Here is a 27,656-nt window from a genome sequence, read left to right as displayed (position 1 = left end):
AACAAACTAATTAACTAGATTTTAGTTTTACCCTAAACTAACAAACTAATAATTTCATATAATAAACTAAGTTAAACAATAAAAAATTACCTCACAAACTATGTTTGATCCTTTATCTTATTTTCTTATTCCTTTTCCTTCTCTCGGCAAGTTTATATGTGCTTATGCTTATACTCCTGGTTGTTCTTCTGCTTCTATCCTAAACCCCATATCATTTATATAAAGCAAAAAATCGTTGTACAGAGTCATTAAAATTTGACTATTGAATAAAATATTATTAGGATTGAATCGTATAACTATTGAGCATTGAAAGTCTTCAATTGAACAGCAATATTTGCTGTATTTAACAGCTAAATTAACGCTGCAATCATACAGCTATGGATGCAACGCATGCAGCTACGGATGCAGGAATCTCCCAGCTAGCTATGGATGCAACGCATGCATGAGTGATACAGTTAAAGCTTGGTCGTTGCATGCATGAGTGATACAGTTAAAGCTTGGTCGCGATGCAGGAATCTCCCAGCTATGGAGACTCCATGGCGACCTACCACCTACCCTACCACCTACCATGTCGTCGGGACTCCATGGCGACCTACCATGTCGTCGGGACTCCATGGCAACCTACCATGTCGCCGGCAACCTAGAACCGATCCTTGGTCGCCCCGAGTGCCCCATGCATGAACCGATCCTTGGTCATCCTTGGTGCATGGCCCATGCAGAGGTTTGCCGAGATCAGACCACGTGAACAAAGCGCAGCGCGACCTATCCCATGCCTCGTGCATGGCCCATGCATAGCACCAAAGCAGCATCAGCGAGCAACAGCGGGCACCAAAGCAGCATCAGCGAGCAACAGCGGGCACCAAAGCAGCATCAGCGAGCAACAGCGGGCAAAGAACCAAAGCAGAGGGCAAATAATGATGGACGCCGGGCGTGCATGGCGACCTATAAGGACGCCGGGCGTGCATGGCGACCTATGTTGCCACTGTAGAATTTACCTCATTCGAGCAATTAATCTGGCCAGTGCATCATCTCGTAAAATATTTTTTTTGAATGCATTATGTCGTGAGTTTTACCGTGTAACTGCCTCCTACCGCCCCTCTTCTCTTGATCCATCTATGCATGTGTGTGAAAGTACCTCCCTTGACATGATCTCAAGCTCACATGAAGCTTACCATTTCATTATAAACGTTGAATTAAAACTAATCTATTGATATAGAGCTGGACTTCTAGTTTTAAATCAGAATCTTGACTGTGTCAAGTTAAAAGAAAAAAATAAAAGTAAATGACGCTAGAAAAATAACCTGGATTATTATCTACGAATCTGATGACGGCCCATCCTCCAACAGGAACGGCAATAGTGTTGCACATTTGGGGGTCGAAAAGATTGAACTTGTTTGTATCTGTGGCAGGGTTATAATTTCCGAACCCTTGAGCTATTACATAGAAATCAATGCCATGGAGGTACATGGGATGATTCTCCACTCCAATAATAGCCGTGTTCTGCAACACCATCTCCACAGTGGAGTTGAACTTAATCTTGGTAACCTTGGTTCCTTTAGGAGCAAATGGTATAGGTAGGTCGTTGTTAACGGCTCAGTTTGTGTAGTCAAACTCAATAGGAGGCTTGGCAGGGAAATCGGCGGTGTAAACACCTCCGACGTTAAAGTACAAGGCTTGCAACATAGACAAGCCTGTAGGTGGCTCGAAGGATACATTGTTCATGCTGGCCGACAGCTTCGTTCCATTATTTGGACCCTGGCAAGTTGTGTTTGGTGGGCAGACTTCGAGCGCCAATCCAACGGTAACGAACATTTTATGGTCCACTTTAAGCGGGACAGGGTCCCAGTGAGGCCCGCCGACCAAACTGGTAAGGTTAGTGTAAAACTTTTGAGCCGTGGGGGTGTCGTTGAACGCAGGTAAGAGCGGCATTAGCAGCTTTGTTGAAGATGGTGCACCGTCGTAGCTTTTAGCTGATGACCATCAATAAATTATAAAAAAAAAATTAACAATGGTAAGAGTAACCAATAAATTTTAGTTGATGTATAATTTAAATCATTAAACTTCAATTTTCTAATTACAACATTAAACTTTAATTTTAATTATAATTATGTCACTATATCGTTAAAATTCAAATGATGTATGACATAAATAAAATAATATATTTTTAGGTATTAAATTTTAAAGATATATAAATTTTGCCACTAAATATTTAAACATTTCACTTTTGGCATCACGTTTTTTTGGTTGGTCGAAAGTTAATCATCACCCTAGTCGATCATCTTTTACGATAAGATCATTGTTAAAATATTCATATTTCTCTCTCATTTATTTTCTTATTATTGGTTTTCATAAAATCCACTCAAAATTCATAATTTGTAGAGGTTTAAGATTTTCTTAGATTGAAAGGGTTTGAAGTGTTTGATCAAAAATATGAATTGTCAAAATTAATATTTCGAGAAGACGAACAACATACCTTGAACTAACCTCATCGAACGATTATTAGAAGAAATTAAAGAATTACATGTTGACCCTTCAAATATTTCTTTGTCAATTTTAAGTTGGTTTCGTGGAAAACAAATCCTTGCAGAAGAAACATGAGTGAAATGTAAACATTTTGACACTGATTTAACTAAGAAATACGACTAATGACATACGACGATTAGTTATCGATGTCGATTGAAAACAAATTAATGGAAAAAATAAATTTTTTAAAGTTTAGCAACAAAATCAATATACTTTTAAAATTCAGTTCTAAAATTAATATCATTTTAGACATAATTATATAAAAATATCATTTTATCTATGTCGTTATAACGATGAAAAATTTTATTTACATAATCATACCGTTAAAATTTATAGATCAAATCATACAATTAAAATTTAAAATCAAAGTTTAAAACTATAATTGAGGGATCTAAAATTTTAATAATAAAAACCAAAAATTCTAAAATATGCATTCAATGCATGGGGTAATTTAACCAAATATTTAAAAAAAAACATAAACGGCGAGAAAGAATATTAATGAAAACACGCACTACGGCACTAGAAACGACAAGAAAGAGAGGCTATTCTATAATTTTCCGACAAAAATTTGTTAATCTCAAAAACGTTTTGTTCTTCAAAGGATTATGAGAACCCCAAATCTGGAACGTCTGATAACCTAAAGATCGTCACATATCAGCATAAACTGATGGCATCGGACGTACAGATTGTGGTTCAGACGATGATCCCAAAGTACAAACACCAAATCTCTTCTGTTTTCTTCAATTGTCTGATAATGTAAAAACGAAAAATGAAATCTTTTTCTCAGTTTACCTGTGCGCCCACTGCACGTTTCTGTTCTTCTTTGCAGCGCGTCTGAGTTTCAACAACACTGTCAACAGAGCACGAGTTCTTCGTCTCCTTAAGCTCCTCTCTCTCTCTCTCTCTCTCTCTCTCTCTCTCTCTCTCTCGTTTACTGAGCATTTATGAAGATGATCCTTTCTTTTTTCATTTTATGAGTTGATGAATCGGTAATGGAGTTAAAAGGGTCGGATACTTCGATGCTAAACTATTTAAATTCCCATGTTTTATGTAAACTTGTTCAAAATCCAGCAAAAGCTCGAAGCTTTGAGCGCATCGAGTATTGATCCTCAAAATATTCCAACTTCATAACATCATTCCCCCCCCCCCAAATGTCATGACTAGAGATGTCCCATATCGATTTAGAGCAAGGGACTCACCGGCGCAACGGGAGTGACGTCAGCGCTGGAGAGGCTACCGTCTGCTTCTCGGATGGCGATGACGACTCTTGCTTCTCTCAGTTTTATTCCACTGCAGGTGGTTCTCGCCGACGAAGAAATCGGCGGCGCGTCAGATACCAGGAGGGTGTCTTCGGCCTCGGATTGTTCCGTGGAAGCGGAGATTCAAAGGGAGGTCCCTGAAATCAAGGTGCATTTGGCCAAAGTTGAAAGTTGAGAGGGATTGTAGAATTTGCCATTTGGGTTTGGAAAGTAATAGCCATGAATCTGGGGTTCCTATTGAACTGGGTTGTTCTTGTAAGGATGATCTCGCTGCTGCTCATAAACACTGTGCTGAAGCCTGGTTTAAGATCAGAGGAAACAAGTAAAACAATTCTAACATTTTTAACTTATTGGTGAAAAACTGTCTTTTCATGGAACTTTTTTATCACTGCGTAGACTAGGAACTAATTACTGCTTCTTGACAATGATTTTACAGTTTACTATCTATACATACACTAGAGATTGACAATTGATTATTTTGATGTAAGTTTTGCAATTCTAGCTTGTTTGCCAGCAGTTGTACCATCTGAACATTACACTTAAGTGGTTGACTAGGCCCCAATCCCCTAATTGACTTGGTTGATCAGGTAGGATTTGAAGCTCGAAAACTTGGCACGTTTGGAATACTGGTGAAGAATGCCTGCCAAGTGCTACGATATCACAGTCTTCAATTGTTATCTTATTATGTATAATTGAAGATTCTGATAACTTTACTAGTAGCTTTAACTTTTAATAATGTATGATTAACAGGTATTCTTTCTTCCGATGGAATGTTAGCTACTCTTTGTACCGAGTTCCATCGGTGGTGAAATCTTTTTCCCTGCAATTTATCCTCTCTCCCTATACTCGGTCTGTTTTATCGTTTTAGGACTAGCGAGATTTGTCATTCAATTGCACGCAATGTAGTTGGAGCGAACGAGATTGAGTCAACAGACCAAGCGAACGAGACCAACAGTTCCGCGACAACAATCTCAGGACCGACACACCATACGGACTCTCGAAGCTTCTGGCACGGCCATCGCATCCTCAACTTTCTCCTAGTTTGCATGGTATTGGCATTTGTTATCTCATGGATCTTTCACTTCAATATGCCATCATCATAAAATTCAGTTGGGAATTACTGTAGAGGAGCCTGGTGAAACTTGTTGCTGTGATTAGTAATGGAATGGCTGATAGTCATTTTATTCACCCCATCTCCATACATGTGGAAACTTTTGGTGTTATCTTTCTTTGAGTGTTACGCTGGAGTCACTTGCTATACCTCGGCTAAACACGCAAATGGATATCGGTATAGAGCAGTGGGACACTCAATGGGACACAAACAACCGTTGCATGGCATCTCCAGGGACCACTTTTAGTCGTTCATTCAAGTATAACAAGCAGCGTTTGGCATAGATGATTATTTGATGACACCATGATCCCGCCACAAGAGTCTTTTGAGTCTATCCAATGCTGTTCTAAACCATAAAATCTTCCCTTTGTAGCTCTTTAATGCACAAGTGGTCGACATAAAATGGGTGTGCATTAATGTGGCAAACCAAATACAAAAATGTAAATATCCAATGCTTCATCTAATGTTTTGCGGGAATAAATTTTTAAAGATCTCGGGTTTGAACAACTATATTTACAATGGATGTGTCTTTAATAATTAAGATTTGAACAAATATTATCGGTCGAACAATTGTATTTATAGAGGTTGCATCTTTAATAATTAAGAAAGATTTTGAATAAATATCAATAGTATAATCATATAGACTATTTGAATATTAATTCTCTTTCAGGTCACTCATTCTACAAGGGGAAAATTAACAAAATCAAGTGAATCTCTTCAGGCCACTCATTCTACAAGGGGGAAAGTAACAAAATCAAGTGAGTCAAGGGGTCCATGTCTCACAGGTGTTGGCATAAGCATAACCACCCACTTGGGGCTCAAGAGGACCCCATTTTGGCTATTTTCCACTGTATAGAAAGTGATGGTTATTCAAACATGCAACAATAATGCAATTGTAGCATCATCTCTAACCTCTCAATCAGACAATGCCGTAAGTACATACCGAAACCACTCGGTTTTTCTACCTAGTTTGTACGACAGTTACTTAACCTCTCAATCAGACATGTTTACATATGTGCTCCTCAACAAGGCCACGTTGGCTCTACTGAAGACAACGTGCATATCAATAAAACATTGTAGAAAGGATAATTGAATTTGCCGACACGACCATGAAAGATGCAGCAGCCTGGCCATTATCGTGCCCAATCAATCGTACTAAAAAAAGGGTGGCAAAGAATTGTGCAAAATTGAACATTCAGACAATACGCATTAGCTTACATCATTATCACATGCATCATCTGTAATGAAATGGAATGTCATGTGCTCTTCCTTTTAAGTTGCAGGGATCACAGGTTTTTTAATTCTTGGCTACTAGAAAAAACCAACTGCAAATTGCAATGCCTTGACAAGAAACATAAAGATTCAATACACTTAAATACTTCATCTCAATAGCCTTCGGCATCGAGAGAACAGTTTCAAGTTTCCAGCATTCGAAATTGTTGAAAGAAAAAAAAACGGAATTCTAACAAGCATCAACACAAGAGAATCACAGTGGCAATCGGAATTCGGAAAATTCCATGATATATGTAGGATGCTGATGATGATGGCTGATGACTTTAACCAAGATAGGGAAGGACAGCACAATGTACAAGTTCACTACTCTTTTCTGTTTTCTTAAGAATACAAATCAAATTAGCAGTACTGGAAAAGGCTAAGCCTTTTCCTCCGAGATCAGATGGATTCGAGCAGAGCACAATTACAGTGATCAAAAGCAGCTTCCATCATCTATGCACCATTCATTGCAGTATCGACATGGATTCCGTTTGCATCTTCCAGAATCTTGCCATTAACTTGAGTTCTCGGCCTCTAAACAAATAATATAAAAACATAAATGCCGATATAAATTGGATATTGCCATGAAAAAATTCAAAGAGGAAATATTAGCATATACAATTACTATACCCAATCTGCAGGGTCTATCGAATTCCCATTCAAGAGCTTCTGGTTCTCTTCTTTGGTCTTACTATCCTTGTCTTTGGTGCTCAAAGGTAGCAACATTGGTAAATTTCCACTGGTTCTGTCGGGCAATTCTGCAATAATATCTTGGTGTTAAAACTATTGGGTAAAGTTATGACCCGACCGACAGAAATAGTATATGTTATACCAAACTAGATAAGGTAAAAAAGTCGAAAGCATTCTAATTTCTAACCTGGCAGTTTCTTGTCTATGAAGAATACCACTAAATTAACAGTATACCTGTGCAGAGTGCATACTGAAGTCAAAAGAAATATAAAAAATATACATAATAGAAATTTCAAAAGGGTACTTCATACCATGCGACAACTACGTCAACCGTGTAATGTTTGCGGGATGCCACAATCAAGAGACTTTGGGTGACGGCTACTAACCAAGCTAACTGCTTTATACACCTGCAATTAGACAACAATGCCATCAAAAACCAAATAATTGTCCGCTCTTATGTATAGCAACATAACATGCTAGAATTCTTTGCCCCAATTACTGTATACAAGAAAACTAATCAAACATGCTTATGGTACAGCTTTATCTAAACATTTTGCTATTGAGAATCACAAGTAATACAAGAATGGTACTTGACATGATAATCTCAAGGTGTTCCTAATAGTTATATTATTTTCCCTTTATCAACGGGCTAATACCTAAAAATAAGTTAAATGAATAAGCCATGCAATTTACCTTTGTGTGCCATATTTCTGATAGGTGAGCACAAAGACCAGGGTGAAGATCATGTGTGATGAAAAAATCAAGTCACCACAACCATATATTACACCTCGAGGAACTGAAAAATCAACAAGTAAATTAGCCAAATTAGTTACTAAAAATCGTAGTTATAAATTTAAAGGAAATAAATTGAAATTTTATATACGATAAGAATACATACAATTAATGAAGAGGACTTCAAGCACACTATCTGGTTTTGGCAACCTGGCAAGTTTTGAACCCTGCAAAGAGAAGAGGTCATAGCTAAATGTTGTTAACCCGAAGAACAGGAGTGTCTGATAATAAATAATAATAATAATTCCATTTCATAGTGTAATCATAAAGTTAAGATCACTGTTGAAGACTGTACCACTCGGCAATGATAATTTGGACCAGGTAGTTGAGTAGAATAGAATGTAATGATTCGGAGAAATTGAGAAGCCTGCATCACATGGATAAACAAAGGAAATAAAAAACTGAGGAATGGCCTAAGGTTTCATGATTTATCAAGATTCATAATGTTCATAAAGTTAGTTGAACAACTTCAGCATTGCGTTCAGTTTGATTGAACAGGTTATTGATGAAAATGGTACTTCAAATTGATATACATTCTATTATATTTTTTTAGCGGGCACAGAACAAGGACAATCATTCTAATGTTCAATAGGAGAATCTAACGATTCTAAATAATCACAGTGACATACATAGGCTTACTTTGACAGAAGGAATAACCTACAAAAAAAAAAGGTCTTACAAGAAGGCCATATGTTGGGTATACTTACAACTAAAAATGCTAGCACCCTGCACCAAACTAGAACTGTATAGATCTTTTTGCTCTTGAAAATGAAAGGATGGAAACTCCACTGCAAATGGAGCAATTCACGAGTTAGAAATTGGAAATAAAAGATGCTAATGGAGCAGAATAAAAGAACTGCATATCATGTACTAAAAATGTGAGAACTGAACAAAAGTAAAGAAAGAAACGCCAACAACATGAGAATAACTTTACCAATACAAATGATAAAAAGACACAGCTGAACAATGTCTCACTGATATAGCCTTTATCTTGCCCAAGCTCCTAAATTTACACAAAAACTAGATATAATAAGACATTTCACCAAATAATTGGCATGAACTAGAGATAAACAAAGAACAAAACCAAAAGAAAGTTGTTCCTACCGGAAGAAGAAAGAAACCAAGATCCTGAAGTGTTGGCCCCGGCTGATGTAAATAATGAACTCCTCGGGCAGCTAGACCATGAATATACTGCAGGCACAAAACCAGATATTAGACCCACAGCCTTCTTAATGTTCTAATTTAGCATACTTGAAGTTTGAACAATGCAAAAACACTAAACAAGCTCACCCAAAACTTAAACAAACGACAATAACATCCATTTAGGTAAAAAAAGCATTGATAAAGCAATATATATGTATGTTTTTTTAAGAAAGATGGCAGCTTTTCCACTCACCATTCACTACTTCAAATGCTAAAACTGTTTCAGAAAGAAATAAACTTTTGAAAATATTTAAACGCAACAGATCGAAGAAAAACGATATGGGTTTAATCTGAAACGGAATAAAACCTGAAAAACTATCCCAGCAAGAAGGTATTTCCAATTGTCGAGAAGAAGGTTGATCTCTGTAGCTGTCTCTGAACAAATTCTCTTCCACAACTACAGAAATGAATAAAAAAATTAAATTAAAATCCCTTATAATTCCCATTTCTACAACACAGAGAAGAAGGGCGAAAAAAAAAACCTTTGAAGCTTCGCGACCAATGTAAAGCGTCATCTTGTTGTCGTGTAACAACCAGTTCCTTAGTATTTCAAAGCCCAACGGTTATGGTCAACATCTCTAAAATTAAAAACCGCTCAAAATCTTATGCAAATCCCCTTTTCACCAAAACCTTAACCTCCCCAAAAGAATAAATAGTAAAAGTGTATCAAATTCAATTTATGTTCTGTTTTTCTTTTTGCAATAACCAACTTCAAATCCGCCACAACTGTAACCCCCGGCCACCGACGCTCGATCGATTCTTCGAACGATCAAATAGAGGCGATCTACGATCAGGATCGGGGAACGAGGAAGGCAGAGAATATGAATTAAGAGAAAAGGGCTGATATTAAAGACTTCTTCGGCTTTGATATAAATGAACAGGGTTCACAATTGTGAACAATGAGAAATTTATTTTGAAGAATAGATTAAAGAAACTTCGACGCTACTGTATAATATTTGAGTAAACTATTTTTCTCACTCAATTTTCTTTTCATTTTTTATTTTGACCATTAGAATTTAAAACATTTCAATTTAATAATTTAACTTTCAACTTGTTATTGTTTCGATGAATCCATTCTAAAAAAATTAACTACCCCATGACAATTTATACTAAAACGATATCATTTTTGTATTTTTAGCGAAAGTTAAATTTAAATCAAAATAATATCGTTTTAGATATTTATCAAAATAATGTTGACTTTGATGGGTTAATTTATTTATTTTTTATTTCATGTGCCTAATAATAAATTGGATTATCATAGACTTATAGTTCACGTATGTCTGTCCATTTGTTACTTTAAAAAGCTAATATATATCTTTGGGGTTATCAAAAATCTTAAAATATTCATATTGAATAATTAACCGACTTAAAACCGTTCCAATAACAAAATTTTGGGATGCACAAATTGTTTAATCTAACAATAATGTATTAACCACGAATAAGTTATAAAAATGATAAAAGAAATTATTATTGTTCCTTAGATTCCGAGTGAGCATATATAATCTTATATTTACATAAAATTAATAAAAAAAAAGGCTTAAGGGTTGTTATTGTTCTTGTAGTAAATTCAATTTATCATTTTCGTCCATATCGTTTTTTGCATCAATTTAACTTTTGAAGTCCGTTGACTGTTTTTGACTAACAGGATTGTGACTCTTATGCGTCTGTGGATTAAGAGGTTATGTTAAAATATTTATTAAATACATTGGTTAGAACAAATTCTTAATTTTTTATTATTTATTTCCGTTAAATTGAGGAATTATATCAAATTTTTGGATATTTTTTTATAACCGTTGTATTTAATAAATATTTTATTAATAAATATCATGTTATCAACAAGCCACGTCAGTAATATTTAGATGTTATGAAAATTGTTGGTGTTGAAAAATGCAGAAGGCTAATGGTTGGTTATGTTAATTAAAACAGACTTCGAGGGTTATGATGAACACCATAAACAATTTTGAGAACTAAATTGATTTAAAAGAATATAAGAGCGAAAATGATAAATTAGGTTTACTACAAATACAACAGTGACCCTTTTACCCCAAAAAAAATCAAAATTAAAATATACTATTAAAAAAACGGTTAACGTTCTTCAAAACTTAGTTTTTTTTCTTATTGGTGTATTGTCCATCTCTTTTCCTTTTCATCTTTATTGACCAATGGCGGCATAAATTTTAAAGTTAGTTGTCGACTGTTGGTATTCTTTATTATTTTTTTTTATATTGCATCTTTATTTTCTTTTATTTTTAAAAATATTTAATATAGTTGTTTGTATGACACATTTTTATCTGCGTTATGACACGTTTTCTTATGTCTTTTAGCATGTTTTTTCGATCGTTTGACTATTTTTTATTTATCTTTTTCTAATGGTTAATTTGACATGACAGATCAAGATGACGCTTATATGTTATATTTTTTTATCTTTCCTGCTTTGGACGCTCAGATTGGGTTTGTATACTCAATTTGCGTTCGTTGATAGTTTTTCACGTCGTTTGAGTCTATCGGTGATCTTTAATTAACCCGATCCCCTTTTATAGTTAATTTATCGATGCGATCATATCTGTTTGTATCAATCTTTGTTCGAGATTATTGGTTAGATTTTTAATATTTCCTTGTATGGTCCTTATGTGATCTTAAGTCGCTAGTTTTTGTTTCAATGATTATAGGAAATTATCCTGATCATATGCTTAATTTATAATTATGATTATTAATTTTCATTGTATTTTGAGATATTTCTTATTTTGAATAAAATCAATGGTTTATATATATATATATATATATATATATATATATATGCTCTTACCAGTTTTATCGTATAATAAATAATTATTTTATTTTTATTTTAGTTTTATTTATTACTATTATGATAATGAATGAACCCCAAAAAAATCAGATTATGAAAAAGATTTTTTTTATTTTAAAAAATTAATAACTTTTATTTGCATAAAAATAAACGGAATTTTATCAAAATTTAATAAACTAAATTCAATAAATAAAAAAATTTAGACAATCGGGTCTTAAATTAATTGATATTATTGTTGTTGCAATATTTTAAAACTCACGAGTTTGAACGTACTTAAACCTACAATAACATCTGATTTATTATTTTATGGTAAGGTTATTTTATAATTTATTTTTTAAATTCATTTTAATAATAACATTTAAATTTTAAATCAATTTTTTTAGGGATAACCATATGATTTATTATTTTATGGTAAGGTTATTTTATAATTTATTTTTTAAATACATTTTAATAATAACATTTAAATTTTAAATCAATTTTTTTAGGGATAACCATATGTATCTGATCTATTAATCATTTAATTCAAATAGGGTATTACAAAGGTAAGACTACCTTTCCAACCTAATTTACTCTTTTCGCAAACATCGAAATTCAAATCTCTAACATTATTTAAAAGATCTAATATTTCATTGACCAAATAATATGTTGGTTTTAGATAAAAAAAATTATAAAATATGTTGGAGTGGCTATTACTAAGGGTGTGTTTGGTTCACAGAATGTAAGATTACAAGTGTGAATAAAAGATTATCAGGGAATATGATTACTGGGAATGTTGTATTTTGTGTTTGGTTGGTTTAGCATGAATGTAAAATTACCGTGTTTGGTTAAATGAATAAAAGATTATTGGAATGTATATTTGACCAAATTGTCCTTATTATATATTTGTATAATATTACAAATTGTAAAATATTTATATATTTTCTTTAAAAAATTAAATTCATAATATTTATATAATTTTTTTACAAAATTAAAAATATAAAAAAGGTTTAATGAGAGGGAAAAATTTTTTTAACCCCTGAACTTCATATAAAATTTTAATTATAGATTTTTTTTTGTAAATCTAAAATAATTTAAGGATAAATTTTTAATTTAACCTTCGTATAATTTTTATTATTCAATGACAGAAGAATGATATTTTTGAAAGAAAAAAAAATTAAGGATATTTTAGTCCAAAACGCCGGTAATGTTACAATACCTAAGGGAAGGGAGGTAATGACATTCCAGGTAATATACCCTAAAAAATCTACTATTGGTAATAAAACATTACCGGGAATGAGATTCTCGGCCAACCAAACATGGGAACCCCACAATCCTTGAACCAAACACCCACTAAAAGCATTCAATTAGAGGTATGGGCCATAATATGGGGGATTCTTAGAAACGACATATTAATATAAGACTAAAAAAGGCGTCACCGAAAAATTGAAAAGTCTTTAACAGAACTGATTTAGTGGGACTGAAAATGTTAACTTATTTATAATATATTGAGTTGTAACTATTTTAAAATAATTTAAAATGATATAATTGAGAAACCTATTTTACAGGTTAAAACCGGAACACAAAATGTTATAAAGCATAACTGAAAAAGTTATCAATACAGTAACACAATAGATTACACCTAAAATGTTATAAACAATAAAAAAATGTTACCAGAGTTTAAGCTGATGGGTCCTTAGACATTACTATGATAAGCAAATAGGTTAAAAGCTGAAAAATGTTATGAATTATATAACAAATATGGGTGCGCCTAAAAATGACATGGTTCACTAAGAAACAAGTTGTGATCTAGAATGTTAATATTTTTATTAATAAAATGAGTTACACCAAAAAATGTCACGGTTTACTAAGAAATATGTTGTGATATGAAATATTAATATTTTTTTTAATAAAATGGGTTGCACCCAAGAATGTCACGGTTCACTAAGAAATAGGTTGCAATCTGAAATGTTAATATTTTTATTAATAAAATGAGTTTCGCCTAAGAATATTATGGTTCACTAAGAAAATGAGTTATGATATGGAATGTTAATTTTTCTATTATAAAAAACTCGAAAGTATGGATATTTTCCCAAAAATAGCGATATTATCGATACTTTCGAGTTTAAAGAAAAACATGAAAAAGGAAAAGACTGCAAAGTTTCAACACTTTTAAATTCAAAAGTTAAAATATCATTTTCCATGTTTTTTTAAATTTGAAAGTATCGATTGTAACACCCTAATCCGACCCAAAGTCCGAATGATTCGAATGTCACACGGAACCACCAAAGTGATTAATCACTTTTTTTCATTTAAAACACTATATATTTATGAAATGACTTTAACAATATTCATAAAATACTTTTACAAACTGGAGCTTCGCGACATATAGTTTAAATCAAAATAATAAAATCTCAAAGTTTACAAATCTGAATACAACAAAAAGGGTCCTATGAATAAACATGCCCACTACAAATAACCAAACATTACTCTATGAGGAATGTCGGAAGTCCTGCGACAACGGTGCTCCTCAAACGGCTCAATATACTAACATGTGCACGGAAACACATTCCGAACGTTGAGCTCACAAGCTCAGTGCCACACAAATAACACAACTATACTACATGCATCCAACAAATGAGCATGCTACGGGTATAGTTATGAACATAAGAGTAAATTTAACCCACAACAGCAAAAGCAAGCATCATGGTGTAGTTCAGGATCGCAAAAGCATAACGGAACTCGCACCCCTATTTGCTCACTAAAGAAAGAGATCTGAGTCACATAGCATTAGCATTCACAAGTACCCTAGGCTAGGTCCGGGTCACATAGCGTCAGCACCTTGACATGCTAGTCTACTTCTCTAGAGTACTTAAATTGTGTTTGGGTTACATAGCGTCAACTCAACGTCTAATTAGTGGTTTTAAGTGCCCAAGCACTAAACTGGATATATATGAATAATCCTCTACTCAACTATACCAACCATTACCCGAATCCCTTTGATTCTAACAATTACCCGAATCCTTTGATGAAATGGGGTTTATAACCATTATTATCATGTCAATACTGATACTTCACCGCATAGCATCGGTACTTGCCTCACTATGGTACAAATATTATCCCGAGTATTGGTACGATTTGGGTATTCTAGAAATCGCAAAGTTTTCCCTAGTATCGATATTGAACCCTGAGTATCGATACCCTATGAATAATATCAAGACCCCAAGAACTGGGTATCAATACTTCTATACAAAACCCTTTGATTTTCAGCCTAATAGACGAACGGTACTGGTACTATTCCTATAGTACCGATACCATAAATTCATATTGTCATATCTCTCATGAGTGTAACACTCTAAATATCTCCTAATACCCTCCCAAGGTCCTAAACATTATTTAATGCTTATATATGTTCAAAGGATTATAAAAGGTCTTTGCATTATGCTTGAATAACATCAAGTACTCATTTTTATGCTAGAACTCAAATGCTTCATACACCTATACAAGTAACCATACTACACATATTGAGCTACAAGTAGTAGAGAAGGGTTAAAAGTGTGTTACATTACAACTAGGAGTCATATAAACAACCTCAAGAACTACTTTCTCCTTTACTTTGCTCTTGGAGCCTTTCCTCACTTCTCTCACTAGAACAACATGGAATGAGTCATTAACCCAACAAATAACTTAGGAGAGGTAGAAATGTGATTTTAAACCTTAAAATGATATAGAACCACTCTAATGTTCTAAAACCTAAAACCTCTTTAAAATCTCATCTTGATCACCATAACCAAAACATGAGAAAGTGTGTTTGGAATTGAGCTCTAGGAGTGAAGGTTACCTTTCTTACCTCTACAAAATCAGAATGAGAAGGAGATATATCAAAGCTTTCATCTTTTCTTAAAACACTTAAAGGAGGAAAAGAGGTTTGAAGTCGGATGAACAAGAAGAAGTCAAGGGAACATTTTTCCCTACGTGACTTAATCTTCTTTAAATGATTTTTAGCTTTTAGGTAACTTTATTGGTAGTTTACAACTTTATTCTTTCTCCTAATAAACCCAATTTAAAAATACCCTTTTCAATCAGATATAAACCATGTCACCTTCCTGGGTTGGAGTCTTCCCAAGGTAAGAGAAAAGATAAAATCTCCATTTCTCAAAAGGAATGGTCACACCACCTCAATACGGGTACCAAGACTTGCTCAAAAAGGAAAAATAGGAAAGAGCTTCACAAGGAAAGCAACAAAGAGGCATCACCAACTTTGGTTAAATGCGCGGTCCGAAATAGCTTATGGTCATCAACAAAAATCTTAGGCTAAAATGCAAGTCTTGATGCGGTATTATAGAATTCAATTGAGGATTACGAGGAAGAAACCAAGGAGATTTGACCAGAATAGACATCATGTGGTCTTCCCAAGGAGTATTGATAAGACTAGATATTGGGTTGTCTTCCAAAGGAGTTTTGACAAGACTAAATATTGGATTGAAATGATCTCTTATTTTTATTTTAAAATTCAATCGGGTTTAATCGAAACTATCAACCCGATATTCAGGGCGTTAGATCGATACTTCCGAATTTAAAAAAACATGAAAAATGATAAGGCTGCAAAGTATCGATAATTTTCCAATCGATACTTTTAAATTCGAAAGTTAAAATATCATTTTTCATGTTTTTTTAATTCGAAAGTATGAATACTTTTTCAAAAGTATCAATACTTTTGAATTTAAAGAAAAACATGAAAATTGAGAATGTTGCAAAGTATCAATATTTGTCCACAAATATGAATACTTTCAATTTATTTTATAAATATTCATTACATTTTAAGTTTTTAACTTATTTTGTTATGCTCATGATAACGTAGTAGGAAACTCCTTTTTTTTAATGTCCATCGTTTAAGTTATAAGTATGAAACCTTTTATATGATCAAATGTAAGACAAAATATGTTTCTCATGATAATGTAGTAGGTAGCGCCTTTTTTATGTCAATTGTTTAAGTTATAAGTATAAAAATGTTGATATTATGCAAAAGCTAGACAAAACATGTTGCTCATGATAACGTATTAGGTAGCGTTTTTTTTAATGTCAATCGTTTAAATTATAAGTATAAAACCATTTATATTAGCCAAAAGTAAGACAAAATATATTGTTCATGATAATGTACTAGGTAACACATTTTTTTAAATGATAATCGTTTAAATTATAAGTATGAAATTGTTTATATTATGTAAAAGTAAGATAAAACAGGTTTTTCATGATAACATAATAGGTAACATATTTTTTTTATATAAAAGTATCAATCAACATAGATTAAGTATCGGTATTTTATATTTTGAATTGCTTTCTTAAATAATTTATCTCGCAATTCGCTCATAATAAATATCGATACTTCTCCACAAAAATCGATACTTTAGAATTAAAAAAAATATGGAAAATGAGAAGGTTGCAAAGTATCACATTTTTTCACAAATACAAGAGCATAAGTATCGATATAAATAAAAAAGTATCGAACCTTATGACATATGTATCAACATTTTAACTATTGATCATATTCATCAACTTGTTCAATATTTAAAAGTATCGATCATTATCGCATATGTATCGATATTCGATCTTTTTTATCAACTTTTTAATTTTAAAATATTGATCATTACCGTATAAGTATCGATATTTTAAATTTCAAACGTATCTTCAACTTTTTTAATATTTAAAAGTATCGATATTTAAAATTTTGAACCATTTTTTTATTTTTTTGGCGCAACCTATTTTATTAATAATAATATTAACATAACATATAACAACATATTTCTTAATGAACCATGACATTCTTGGGTGCAACTTATTTTATTAAAAAATATTAACATTACATTACAGATCACAACTTATTTTCTTAGTGAACCATAACATTATTGGGCGTAACTTATTTTATTAATAAAAATATTAAGATTACATATCGCAACATGTTTCTTAGTGAACCATAACATTATTAGACGCAATTGTATTTCTTATATATATTCATAACATTTTCAACTTTTACTTTATTTTTTAGCGTGAGAAAATCCAATGCTCTATCAGCTTAAACTCTGATAATATTTTAGGCGTAACCAATTTTATTATTAAAAATATTAAGATTTCATATTGTAACATGTTTTTTTAGTGAATAATGACATTCTTGGACGCAATCTATTTTATTAATAAAAGTATTAACATTATAGATTACAATCTATTTCTTGATGAAACATTACATTATTAGGTGCAATCGTATTTTTATATATTCATAATATTTTAAGCTTTTAATTTATTTTATTATTATGAAAAATTTTAATATTTCATCGTCTTAAACTCTGATAACATTTTAGGTGTAACCTAAATTATTAATAGTATTTATAATATTTACTATTTATAATTATTTTAGAATTCATAACATTTACCGTTTATAACTCATTTTATTATAATACAAATTATTATATTACTCCGACTAATAGTTTTTTTAATTTCAGTTTATAACATTAGATAACGCTTTTAACTTGTAACACTTTTTATTGCCGTTTATTAGTCTTATTTTAGACCTTCGTAGAACCTCCCCATAATACGTGGAAATCAAAGATGGGAAGCCAATAGTGAGTCAACGGTCGTTCTTGCCGCCGACGGCCGACCCTTCCCCAGAACCGAGGCGCGTTGGGATATTTTTATCATAAAATTGTAGAAAAATGCTTCAAAGAAGTCGAAAACCTTGAAGACAAAAACAAAATAATAATAAATCAACAAAGGCGGGAGCGATGCGTTTTGAAGAATCCAAATTAACAAAACAAATGGACTGTTTTGCAGTCGGTGGAGACAAAACCTCCATGCCGGCTTTTTTCCCTCTTTCTTTCTCTATTTCTCGTCTTTCTCAATCCTCACAAACCATCCTAAAACCTAATTTGCACCCATTAACTAGAATTAGCATCTTTAAAACATGGGTAAATTGTATGGTCGATCACTCAATTATCTTATTACTCTTATTTTTGTCAGTGAAATTTAAAAGTTTTCAATTTAATCATTTAATTTTTGAATTACTCGTGTTTTGATCGCTGAAGTTTATTTTATTAATATTTTGTATGATATGTCATTTTCCATTATTATTTTATTCATCTATGATTTAAAAATTCAAAATCATAATCTTACCATTAGTCTCTCTGTCCCGTCTATTCCTTTTCGGCAATCCTCTATCCACCACCGATACCACGCCTCCCCTAAAGCCTAAATCAATTTAGTGACAGATAAAAACCGAGACAATGAACAACTGTGGGTTTTACCTGGCAATGGCGGTAGCTCAGTTTGTTTATGGTGGATCAAATACTTTTGTTGGGAAGAGTTCAAAGCAATGAAGATAATACACATATATGGAAACTTCTTGTTTTCTACTGGAAAGAGTATGCTTGCAAATGGCTATTCTAATCAGCCACCACATTTGCACTGTGACTTGGATTATGGTATGGAATGAAATCACATAACAAAAGTTTTAAGAAAAATTATACTCCACCAGTGCTACTTTTAATCGACTCTGTTTTTACTGTTTTACAGCACGCTTCGGTAACTCATCAACACCGCCAAATTCATGTATGCCTCCCAAAGATAAAAATCGTCTCTTTCTTTTGTTTTCTGAACTCCATTCTAGATTCATTTCACAACTCTAAACTCGAGTTCAAATTCATCCTTTTTAAATTATTAATAATCTTTTACAATGAGCAAAGATGCAAAATTCAAGCTTCCAGAGACATCGACCAATTCATTAAATATTCAGGCCACCTTAAACCATAATAGCTAGTAAATGACCAATCTGCTATCTTTTATTATTACAACTGTTTCCATTGCCACCATGATAACACACAGTTAGATGATAGTAGATCACCCCATGTGCTTAGGGTTCATGTGGATGTACAAGATTAGACAAAATACTGTCCCCGTTCATTTCATTAAACATTCACTTGTCAACAACAAAATCCATAAACTTATTGACACATCCCAGATTTACAAAAGCGTAAACCCTGTAATCATCTTCCTGTGTCCCCCCCCAAAAAAAAAGCTGCTTCATAACTAAAGATTCCTACTTTATTTTCCCCCAAATAACCATTTCATCTTCTTAATACCTATAGTCAACCACTGGCAGATGAGCAAAGTTGAGAGTCAATATGTCCATTCCTGAGGTAACCCTACTGCGTGATTTATTCCTTGATGTTGCCTGAAATTGCGTTGCTTTTGATTGCCAAATACATTCTCACTTCGAAGCATCCTCAAAGCAGCATCTGCAAATATACAACAAAGTCAAAAAAGAAATACATACAACTATAAACGTAAAACCTAAGTAGATTGACATGATTTTGTACCAGCATCTGCAGTGAAATTTGGGTTGAAACGAGGATGAAGTTGGGGTTGGGCGCCAATTTCATCTAGATTCAAGTTCAAGGCCTGAACAACTCGTGCTGGCAGCAGAACAGTAGGACAAGCTGCCAAAATAATCAAGATAATAAAAACAAAATCAGATACTGATAAAGAAAAGACAAAGAAAGTAATGCATTTGTATGAAAAGAGAAAATATTAGAGGACCTGGCTTCTTGCGGGGTTCAGAAGGTGCACCAATACGGCGAGGCAAGAAAACACCAGTTCCAGCACGTTCCCTTTTTGCAGTTGGATTGTTCAAGTAAACAGCTTGCATACCCGACCCGTTTGTCATCCGGGTTTGCTGCTGAAGAGGGAGGCATGCAGATGGTGACAAACCCATAGGCCTATTAGTACCATTGTTGCTCCTCACTCTGTTTTGAACCACATGGTGATGGTGCTGCTGTTGATGTTGCTTTTGTGCATTTAGTCGTTTCATTAGCTGCTGTTGCTTCAGTATCTGAAACTGCGAACAAAAAAACGAACAAATTTATATAAAAATCCACGCTGAAAGAAGCATTTTTATCACTGTTTTGAGGTTTTTTACTTGAGCGGCCTGCAGCTTCTGGTGAGAAAGTGTTTGGGGAGGCTGGTAAAAGCCGGAAACATCGATATTTTGAGAGATCTTTGTTGCCGGCGAATGCAATAGACCTGTGTTGTTGAATCCGCCGTATGCTTTTTCATTCACGGGCATCCTATCAACCTCCCCTGCCGCCGCATACAACAGATCCCATGTTCCCGGCGGCGACGAAACCCGAGAATGACAAGTAGGGCTTCCACGGCTAGACCCTTACATGCAGCTGCAGCTGCTTCTCAACGGACATAACGTAGATTGCGGCGAACTTGGCAAGACCCAACGATAAAAACAAAATAAAAAAACTAAAATAAAGTACATCAATTATCACTCAACTGTATTTTCACTCGTATTTTAATCATTAAAATTTAATTTTTTTATTTAATTACTTCACTTTTAAATTACTTATAATTTAATTACTCTAACTTTTAAAATTATTTTTTTTTATTTTATAATAATAATATAAAAAAATTATCAATTCAAAAATTATTATTAATAAAATAAATTAGAGTGATCAATGCCTAAACAATTTGAATGTTAAGTAGTTAAATTAAATTTTTTTAAATTTTAATAACTAAAATTAAGAGTAATAAAAACTTTAAATGATGTAATTTACCTATAAAAATAAAAATTTCATCAAATTGTTAATACTTATATTAAAATAAAATAAAAATTAAATATTATATATAATTTTAATAATAAACAGATAAAAATTAATAATTTAAGTAATAAGCATACAATTTATCCTTAAAAAAATTATTCACAAATGAGCAAAAAGGAGAAGGTGGCGGTGGGGGGTCGAGATGGGGATTTTTTAGTGATAAAAAGCAAAGAAAGAGAGAATAGCGGAAAAAACCAGGATGAGTTTCCCACTCGCTTACGAAGGAAGGTTTCCAACACGCGCCCACTATCTTGGTGGGGTCCACGTATGGAGTTGCAGGCTTGTAATCCAGGTAAGTGGGGCCCAATCCATTTTCTAATTCTTTAGAAAGTTTTAGACTTAAGGCTAATTAATTTACTTAATCAGAAGCGAGAGATAATCCTAAATTGCACAATTATTTTAAAATAAAATGTCATTTTCTGGAGGGCTAAGCTTTCCACCTGGCAGTCCAGGGATACACTATAGCGTATCTCCCAAAAATAATCATATTTTATTTTCTCATTTAAACTTGATACCGACTTTCGTTTGCGTTACAAATTTCATTATCCAATCACAAATGAAGTGATTGAGATCTTAAATACAAATTTTCAATATCCATATAATTTTGATTTGATAAGTTCATTATTATTTTTATTTCATTCTAATTATTTCATTACCTTTTATTTTAAAATTATATCTAACATAATCATTCACTATTAAAAAGTTAAAAGTCACATTAACGCGTCACTATAAGTTAAAAATTTAAAAAATCATGTATGCGATTCTGTTAATCTTTTAATAACATATAATTAAAATGAAATTAAAACATAATATTAGATATGATTTTGAAATAATAATATTTGAGGGATCAAAATAAAATAAAAATTATAATCGGGGTTAAATGTGTAGTTTATTTTATATTATACTTTTATTGAAAATCTTATTTTATTTATGTAATTGATGAACAATAACAATTTTCAATAATTTACGTATTTGTTACTTCAAAAAGTTTTGAGCGTAAAATTCTCTCTTAAATTATATTTTCATTCGGGTAAATTTCTTTTTTCGTTAATTTTTCTTTTATTGTTATTTGATAAAAACTTTTTTTTTACAAAAAAAATGATAAAAAAAAAGTTTAATGGTCATTCATTATGATACATAAATATAAAGTAATAATTAATGTATTTAAAAATAATAAATAAGATAATAATTGATTCGATCGTAACTCTTTTAAATTATATTTTAATTCGGGTAAAGCTTGCTTTCATTAATTTCTCCTTTTATTGTTATTTGATAAAATTTTAATGTCATTCGTTATCAGTAACGGATACAATTTTAATTCTGTAATTTAAATTTTTAATATCAGTTATCTATTTTATTATCGTATCCACATTAAAATTTTATTTGTATATATTTTATAAAATATTTTTAATAATTAATATATATGTATCCACTCTTAAATACTTTTAGATCTGCTACTATTTATTACTTTTTATAAATATAATATCTACAATTATTGAATGAGTCGTGCACATATATAAAGTAATAATTAATGTATTTAAAATAGTAGATAAAATAGTAATTGACTCGATCTTAACTCCTTTAATTCCTCCTGCTTTGGTATTTTAACAAGTTGTCTGGATATTTGTGTTGAATTAATTAATTTTCCTAATTATTGTACTCATTTAAATTGATTTATTTTATAATTTGTTTATTTTTGTATGCATTACTGTTGAGTTAATCGAATGACGAAATTGGCCAAGAGGGGGGTGAATTGGCAATAAAAAATTTGTGGAAGCTTTTGCAGAAAATTGAAAGTAATTGCACAGCGATTTACAGTGGTTCGACTTTCTCAAACAAAGTCTACGTCCACTACCTTAGCTATCCACACTAAGGATTTTCCAACAAATTCACTAATTTGTTCTTTCTTTTGAGGCCAAAGAGATAACCTTACAATTCCCTCAAGAGTATACCCCAACTCTTGAGAACACTCTTTTCTCAAAGAGAAGATTACAAATTTGCAAACTTACAAGAAAACCTCACAAGGTAAGATGTTTGCACAATTCTAGAAAAAAGAAAAGAACACTCAAATATGAATACAATTGAGCACAAAAAGTGTTCTTGAAAGCAAAATGAATATTGAATGAAAATAGGCTTGAAATGCTCAAACTTTGCTCAAACTTGAGGTTTGATGCTTTCTCTTTGATTCTCTCTTGATTCTAGTTGCTTGATGTTTCTTGTTTTTGATCAATAGCTTCTAAGCTTGCTTAAATACACCTTGGATCACTTCTGAACGTTGGGGATGATTAGAGAAGATATTATAGCCGTTTTAGTGTGAAAACATTTAATAAAACAGCTTGGAGCGTGGGGAGAATCGGTTCCTCCTCATAGGGAATCGGTTCCCTAAGTGTAAAATTCAAATATTTCGACCGTTGAACAGGGGGGAATCGGTACCCCCTTGGGGGGGATCGGTTCCCTCCGAGCATACTGGAATTCTCGGAAAAAAAATGTTTAGGGGGGAATCGGTTCCTCCTATGGGGGAATCGGTTCCTCCTATGGTGGAATCGGTTCCCTCCGAGCATTCTGGAAATCTCGGAGCCAAACCATTCAGGGGGGAATCGGTTCCTCCTAAGGGGGGAATCGGTTCCCTCTGAGCAATCTGTAATTTTTGGCTTTGAATTGGTTCGAAATACTTTGTAAAATTATTTTGAAATTGTTTTATGATTAAAAATTAATTTTACACTTAAGTACGGATTAAAAATGATTTTTGAAATATTTGGAGTAATGTTTTGATATTCGAATAGTTATATCGAATATACTTAGAAAATCATTTGGAAAATCTTAAAATCCATTTAACTTAATTTGTTATATCGAAATATTAAAATGTTTCAACAATCTCCCCCTTTTTGATATAACAAAACATTTTAGTAATTTTAAGATTTTTGAAATCAAGTTTTGAAATTACTCCCCCTTACTTTAACACTTCTTCAATTTATCATGTAAAACATTTAACACCTATTCTTCTCCCCCTTTTTGTTAAATCAAAAAGACATTGTAAAACAAGGTTTTGAAATTATTTAGCCAATTGATTTATTAATTATAAGCTTAAGCTGCTAAGATCACAATCAAAAGAGAGGTTAGCCATTAGTTTAATAAATCAATATTCATAAATAATGTGATATGGCAAAATTGGTCATATTGCTAATGATGATTTAAATGATGCAAAAACGAATAAAACACACCAAACATATAAGTTCACACTATCCATAAATCCAAAAATCCAACAATCCACAAAATCAAACAATTCAAAATGTTGAAACAATATTCATTTTGTTCAAAGTTTTAAAGCTAAACATAAAATCAAGCATCCGGATCGGTAGGAGGAAAACGGGCTCGCATAGCAGCCATTTCATGAGTTAGTTCATTGATACGAGCGTTGGTTGATTCATTGTTTGCACGCATCTCCTGAAGAATCTCTAATTGTTGAGCTCCCATTGTGGATAAATGAGACTCTATAGAGGAAAAAGCGCGAGTCCATGGTAGCGTATCGGAAATCGAATGTCTCCATAAAGGATTGAAAATATGGAGGCATTTGATGCGTTTGTTGTGCTTGCTCCTCGGGCTGCTCTTCGGGCTGATCAGGCTCATCTTCGGCTTCATCAATATCTTGCATTAATTTCTCAAGCTCGGGATCTTCGTCAGCTTCGGGTGGAGCTTGTGAAGAACTAGCTCCCGGAGTAGAAGATCGAACCCATTCACCGGTTTCTTTGTTCTTTACCCATCCCGCTCTCGTTAAGGAAAGAAGATTTATTTGTTTCTTAAGAGGAAAAACGGCATCTAGACCGACTCTAAGCCCAGCTTTGGAAAACAGATTACTCAAAAAGCAACCGTAAACTAGAGATGAACAGTGTTTCTTGTTAGGAACAAGATTTACGGTTTCAACAATTTCAGCAAAAATAATCTGAGGTAGGTTAATTTTAATACGGTTTTCGAAACAATGTAACCACCAAAGATCCAAAGCTCTAAGAGTAGAATAACGACCTCCGGATGGTCGAAACCACCAAGAAATCATTAGATGAAGAAAACGCTCATGTAGGTCTAAGACACTCGCACTATCTCTTCTTTTATAACGAGATCCTAAAATTTGTTTTTCATTCGAAATACCATCATTATCTAATCCAAATGTATTGGCTATATATGCAGGGTCAATATATAAGAATTGTCCTAGGAGGTAGGAACGAATTCCTATGGTTTCGGTTTCAGCTTGTTTTTTAACACATACGGCATTAGAGTAGAATATACGAACAAGTTGATGGTAAACGATGGGTTCAAGATCAAATAGTTTATCAAATTTCCATTCTTGTAAAATGGGAAGATATTTAAAATTGATAGCTAACATAGCTTGACGAGAAGGAATACGTTCTTCCCGGATTTTGTAAGAATCGAAATATTGATAATACCAAAATCGGTGATTTCTAGACCCAGGATGATTAAAACACGAATTTTGAATAGTCAAGTTAGGATCAGTGGGATTGGGATTAGAAATTGGAATAGAAGGAGGATTTGGAGGTGGATTTGGTTGACGACTAGATGAAGACCTAGGACGTTTAGGATTTGACATGGTGAAGGAAATCGGAATAGATAGAATAACCTGCAATTTTAAAACAAATGTATGCAACTCAATTAATCCCAAAACTCAATTGAGTCCTCAATATTTCAAGGTTCTCTAAATCAATCGTAATGGGCAAAGTTTTTGAGAAACTTTTGAAAAATATGGTTTTGAGAAACAATATATGTATAGTTTTCATAATAACAACATAATTTAATCAAAACACAATAATTTGAAAAATAACATTTTTTTTTATTTCGAAAATTAAAAATTTTTGAAAAATTCTTGTGTTTTTGATGAAATTAGTTGTAACATCTAGTTTCTAATCCCTAAATAAGCAATGTCCGATCACTATTTCAACCTAGAACTAATTACAACTAATCCTATGTTCAAAAATAATGAAATAGAGAGTTTAGAAAAATTACCTTGAAAGATGAAGATTGAGGGGATTTAGATGTTGTTTGCACGACTTTAATGATTTCAACAGGTTTAGAAGATGATATTTGAAGTAAATTCCGATTAATATCGTCGATTTGAGACAAAAATGGAGATTTGAGGGTGTAGGAGGTGAAAAACGGCAGAAGAGAGGGAGAGAAGAGGGTTTTGGGATTTTGGGGGTGTTCTGCTCGATTTTAACAGAACCCCAGGGGGTATCGATTCCCCTGTGGGGGGAATCGGTTCCCCTTCAAAGGGGGAATCGGTTCCCCTTCAAAGGGGGAATCGGTTCCCTCAGGGGGGGATCGATTCCCTCTGCACCAAAATGCTAAAATCCGATTTTTTAAGCACAAAATGCTAAATTAATCTTTTCTAGTGGTATTGGCAACTCATATATCAAAAATTAATTATGTTCAAACAATTAAATTAATATTTAATCGATTTTTGAACATAAAATTAATTTTCACTAAGAATCACAAACTCCCCCTAACTAATAGCAAGAATGTAATCAAAAATTATTATTATAAGCATTTTTCAAGATTTATTAAAAGTGCTAAAATTATTTTAAACACTAAGTGAAGATAGGTTGGTCAAACCTAATTCTCTCCTAAGTGTCCAAAATCTTTCCTTGTCTAAGGGTTTTGTAAAGATATCCGCTAATTGGTGCAAAGTATCAACAAATTCTAGAACTACATCTTCCTTAGTGACATGGTCTCTAATGAAGTGATGTCTTATTTCAATGTGTTTAGTTCTAGAGTGTTGGATGGGATTTTTAGTGAGACAAATAGCACTAGTATTGTCACACTTGATAGGAATAGTACCTACTTCAATTCCATAATCAAAAAGTTGTTGTTTCATTCATAAAACTTGTGCACAGCAACTACCGGCTGAAATGTATTCCGCTTCAGTGGTAGATAATGCAACACAATTTTGTTTCTTTGAAAACCAAGAAATCAGCATATTTCCAAGGAATTGGCAAGTACCGGAGGTGCTTTTCCTATCTAATTTGCATCCTCCATAATCCGCATCAGAAAAAGCATGCAAGCTAAAACTAGAGTCTCTAGGATACCAAAGTCCTAAACTAGGAGTGTCCTTAAGGTATCTAAAGATTCTCTTAACAGCTAGTAAATGTGATTCTTTAGGACATGATTGAAACCTAGCACACAAGCAAACACTAAACATAATATCCGGTCTACTTGCGGTTAGATAAAGCAAAGAGCTAATCATTGACCTATATAATTTAACATCTACACATTTACCTCCTTCATCTAAGTCAAGCTTTGTTGAAGAGCTCATTGGAGTGTTACGAGGTTTCCCATTTTCCAGTCCAAACTTCTTGAGCATATCT

The 27,656-nt window shown here is 32.8% G+C and overlaps 2 protein-coding genes and 1 pseudogene across 4 annotated transcripts; 1 reads left to right on the top strand and 2 right to left on the bottom strand.

The window, feature by feature from the left end:
- The first annotated feature begins 3,759 nt into the window (after positions 1 to 3,759).
- On the top strand, positions 3,760 to 5,131 carry LOC120142364 (annotated as a pseudogene).
- Positions 5,132 to 6,236: 1,105 nt separating this feature from the next.
- Positions 6,237 to 15,484, bottom strand: LOC120142380 (phosphatidylinositol:ceramide inositolphosphotransferase 1-like). 3 transcript variants are annotated; one of them, XR_005517843.1, is made up of 13 exons: positions 9,333 to 9,721; positions 9,158 to 9,247; positions 8,752 to 8,838; positions 8,582 to 8,650; positions 8,355 to 8,435; positions 7,943 to 8,014; positions 7,754 to 7,814; positions 7,549 to 7,651; positions 7,167 to 7,262; positions 7,043 to 7,089; positions 6,796 to 6,923; positions 6,562 to 6,699; positions 6,237 to 6,528 (listed from the first exon to the last, which is right to left on the bottom strand). XR_005517843.1 is itself a non-coding variant. In XM_039157087.1 (13 exons), the coding sequence occupies exons 2-13, from the start codon at positions 9,363 to 9,365 to the stop codon at positions 6,619 to 6,621; spliced, it is 948 nt and encodes a 315-aa protein (XP_039013018.1). In that variant the 5' UTR covers positions 9,366 to 9,542; positions 15,474 to 15,484; the 3' UTR covers positions 6,237 to 6,618. The 3 variants fall into 3 exon arrangements, 2 of the variants coding, with proteins under 2 accessions (XP_039013018.1, XP_039013017.1); XM_039157087.1 differs by adding an exon at positions 15,474 to 15,484 and having other exon boundaries at positions 6,237 to 6,699; positions 9,333 to 9,542; XM_039157086.1 differs by having other exon boundaries at positions 6,237 to 6,699.
- A 4,473-nt stretch (positions 15,485 to 19,957) lies between these two features.
- On the bottom strand, positions 19,958 to 20,744 carry LOC120142353. Its single transcript, XM_039157063.1, has 3 exons — positions 20,598 to 20,744; positions 20,219 to 20,516; positions 19,958 to 20,118 (listed from the first exon to the last, which is right to left on the bottom strand). Exons 1-3 carry the CDS (start codon positions 20,742 to 20,744, stop codon positions 19,973 to 19,975), a joined length of 591 nt encoding a protein of 196 aa, XP_039012994.1. The 3' UTR covers positions 19,958 to 19,972.
- Positions 20,745 to 27,656: the final 6,912 nt, after the last annotated feature.

The sequence above is a fragment of the Hibiscus syriacus genome, unplaced genomic scaffold, assembly GCF_006381635.1.
Source record: "Hibiscus syriacus cultivar Baekdansim isolate YM2019G1 unplaced genomic scaffold, ASM638163v2 tig00110828_pilon, whole genome shotgun sequence".
Classification (NCBI taxonomy): Eukaryota; Viridiplantae; Streptophyta; class Magnoliopsida; order Malvales; family Malvaceae; genus Hibiscus; species Hibiscus syriacus.
Note: the sequence above shows the minus strand (reverse complement) of the source record. Positions and strands in the feature narration are given on the sequence as shown.

Bases quoted from the DNA above. Each gene is read 5' to 3' on its own strand.
- LOC120142380 (XM_039157087.1), bottom strand. From the start codon at position 9,365: ATGACGCTTTACATTGGTCGCGAAGCTTCAAAG. The intron at 8,839-9,157 runs GTTTTATTCCGT...TTGTGCCTGCAG, and splicing joins TTGCTGGGATAGTTTTTCAG to TATATTCATGGTCTAGCTGC. The intron at 8,015-8,354 runs GTAAGTATACCC...CATGTGATGCAG, and splicing joins GGGTGCTAGCATTTTTAGTT to GCTTCTCAATTTCTCCGAAT.
- LOC120142353 (XM_039157063.1), bottom strand. From the start codon at position 20,744: ATGCCCGTGAATGAAAAAGCATACGGCGGATTCAACAACACAGGTCTA. The intron at 20,517-20,597 runs GTAAAAAACCTC...TTTTGTTCGCAG, and splicing joins AGAAGCTGCAGGCCGCTCAA to TTTCAGATACTGAAGCAACA. The intron at 20,119-20,218 runs GTCCTCTAATAT...TTATTTTGGCAG, and splicing joins TGAACCCCGCAAGAAGCCAG to CTTGTCCTACTGTTCTGCTG.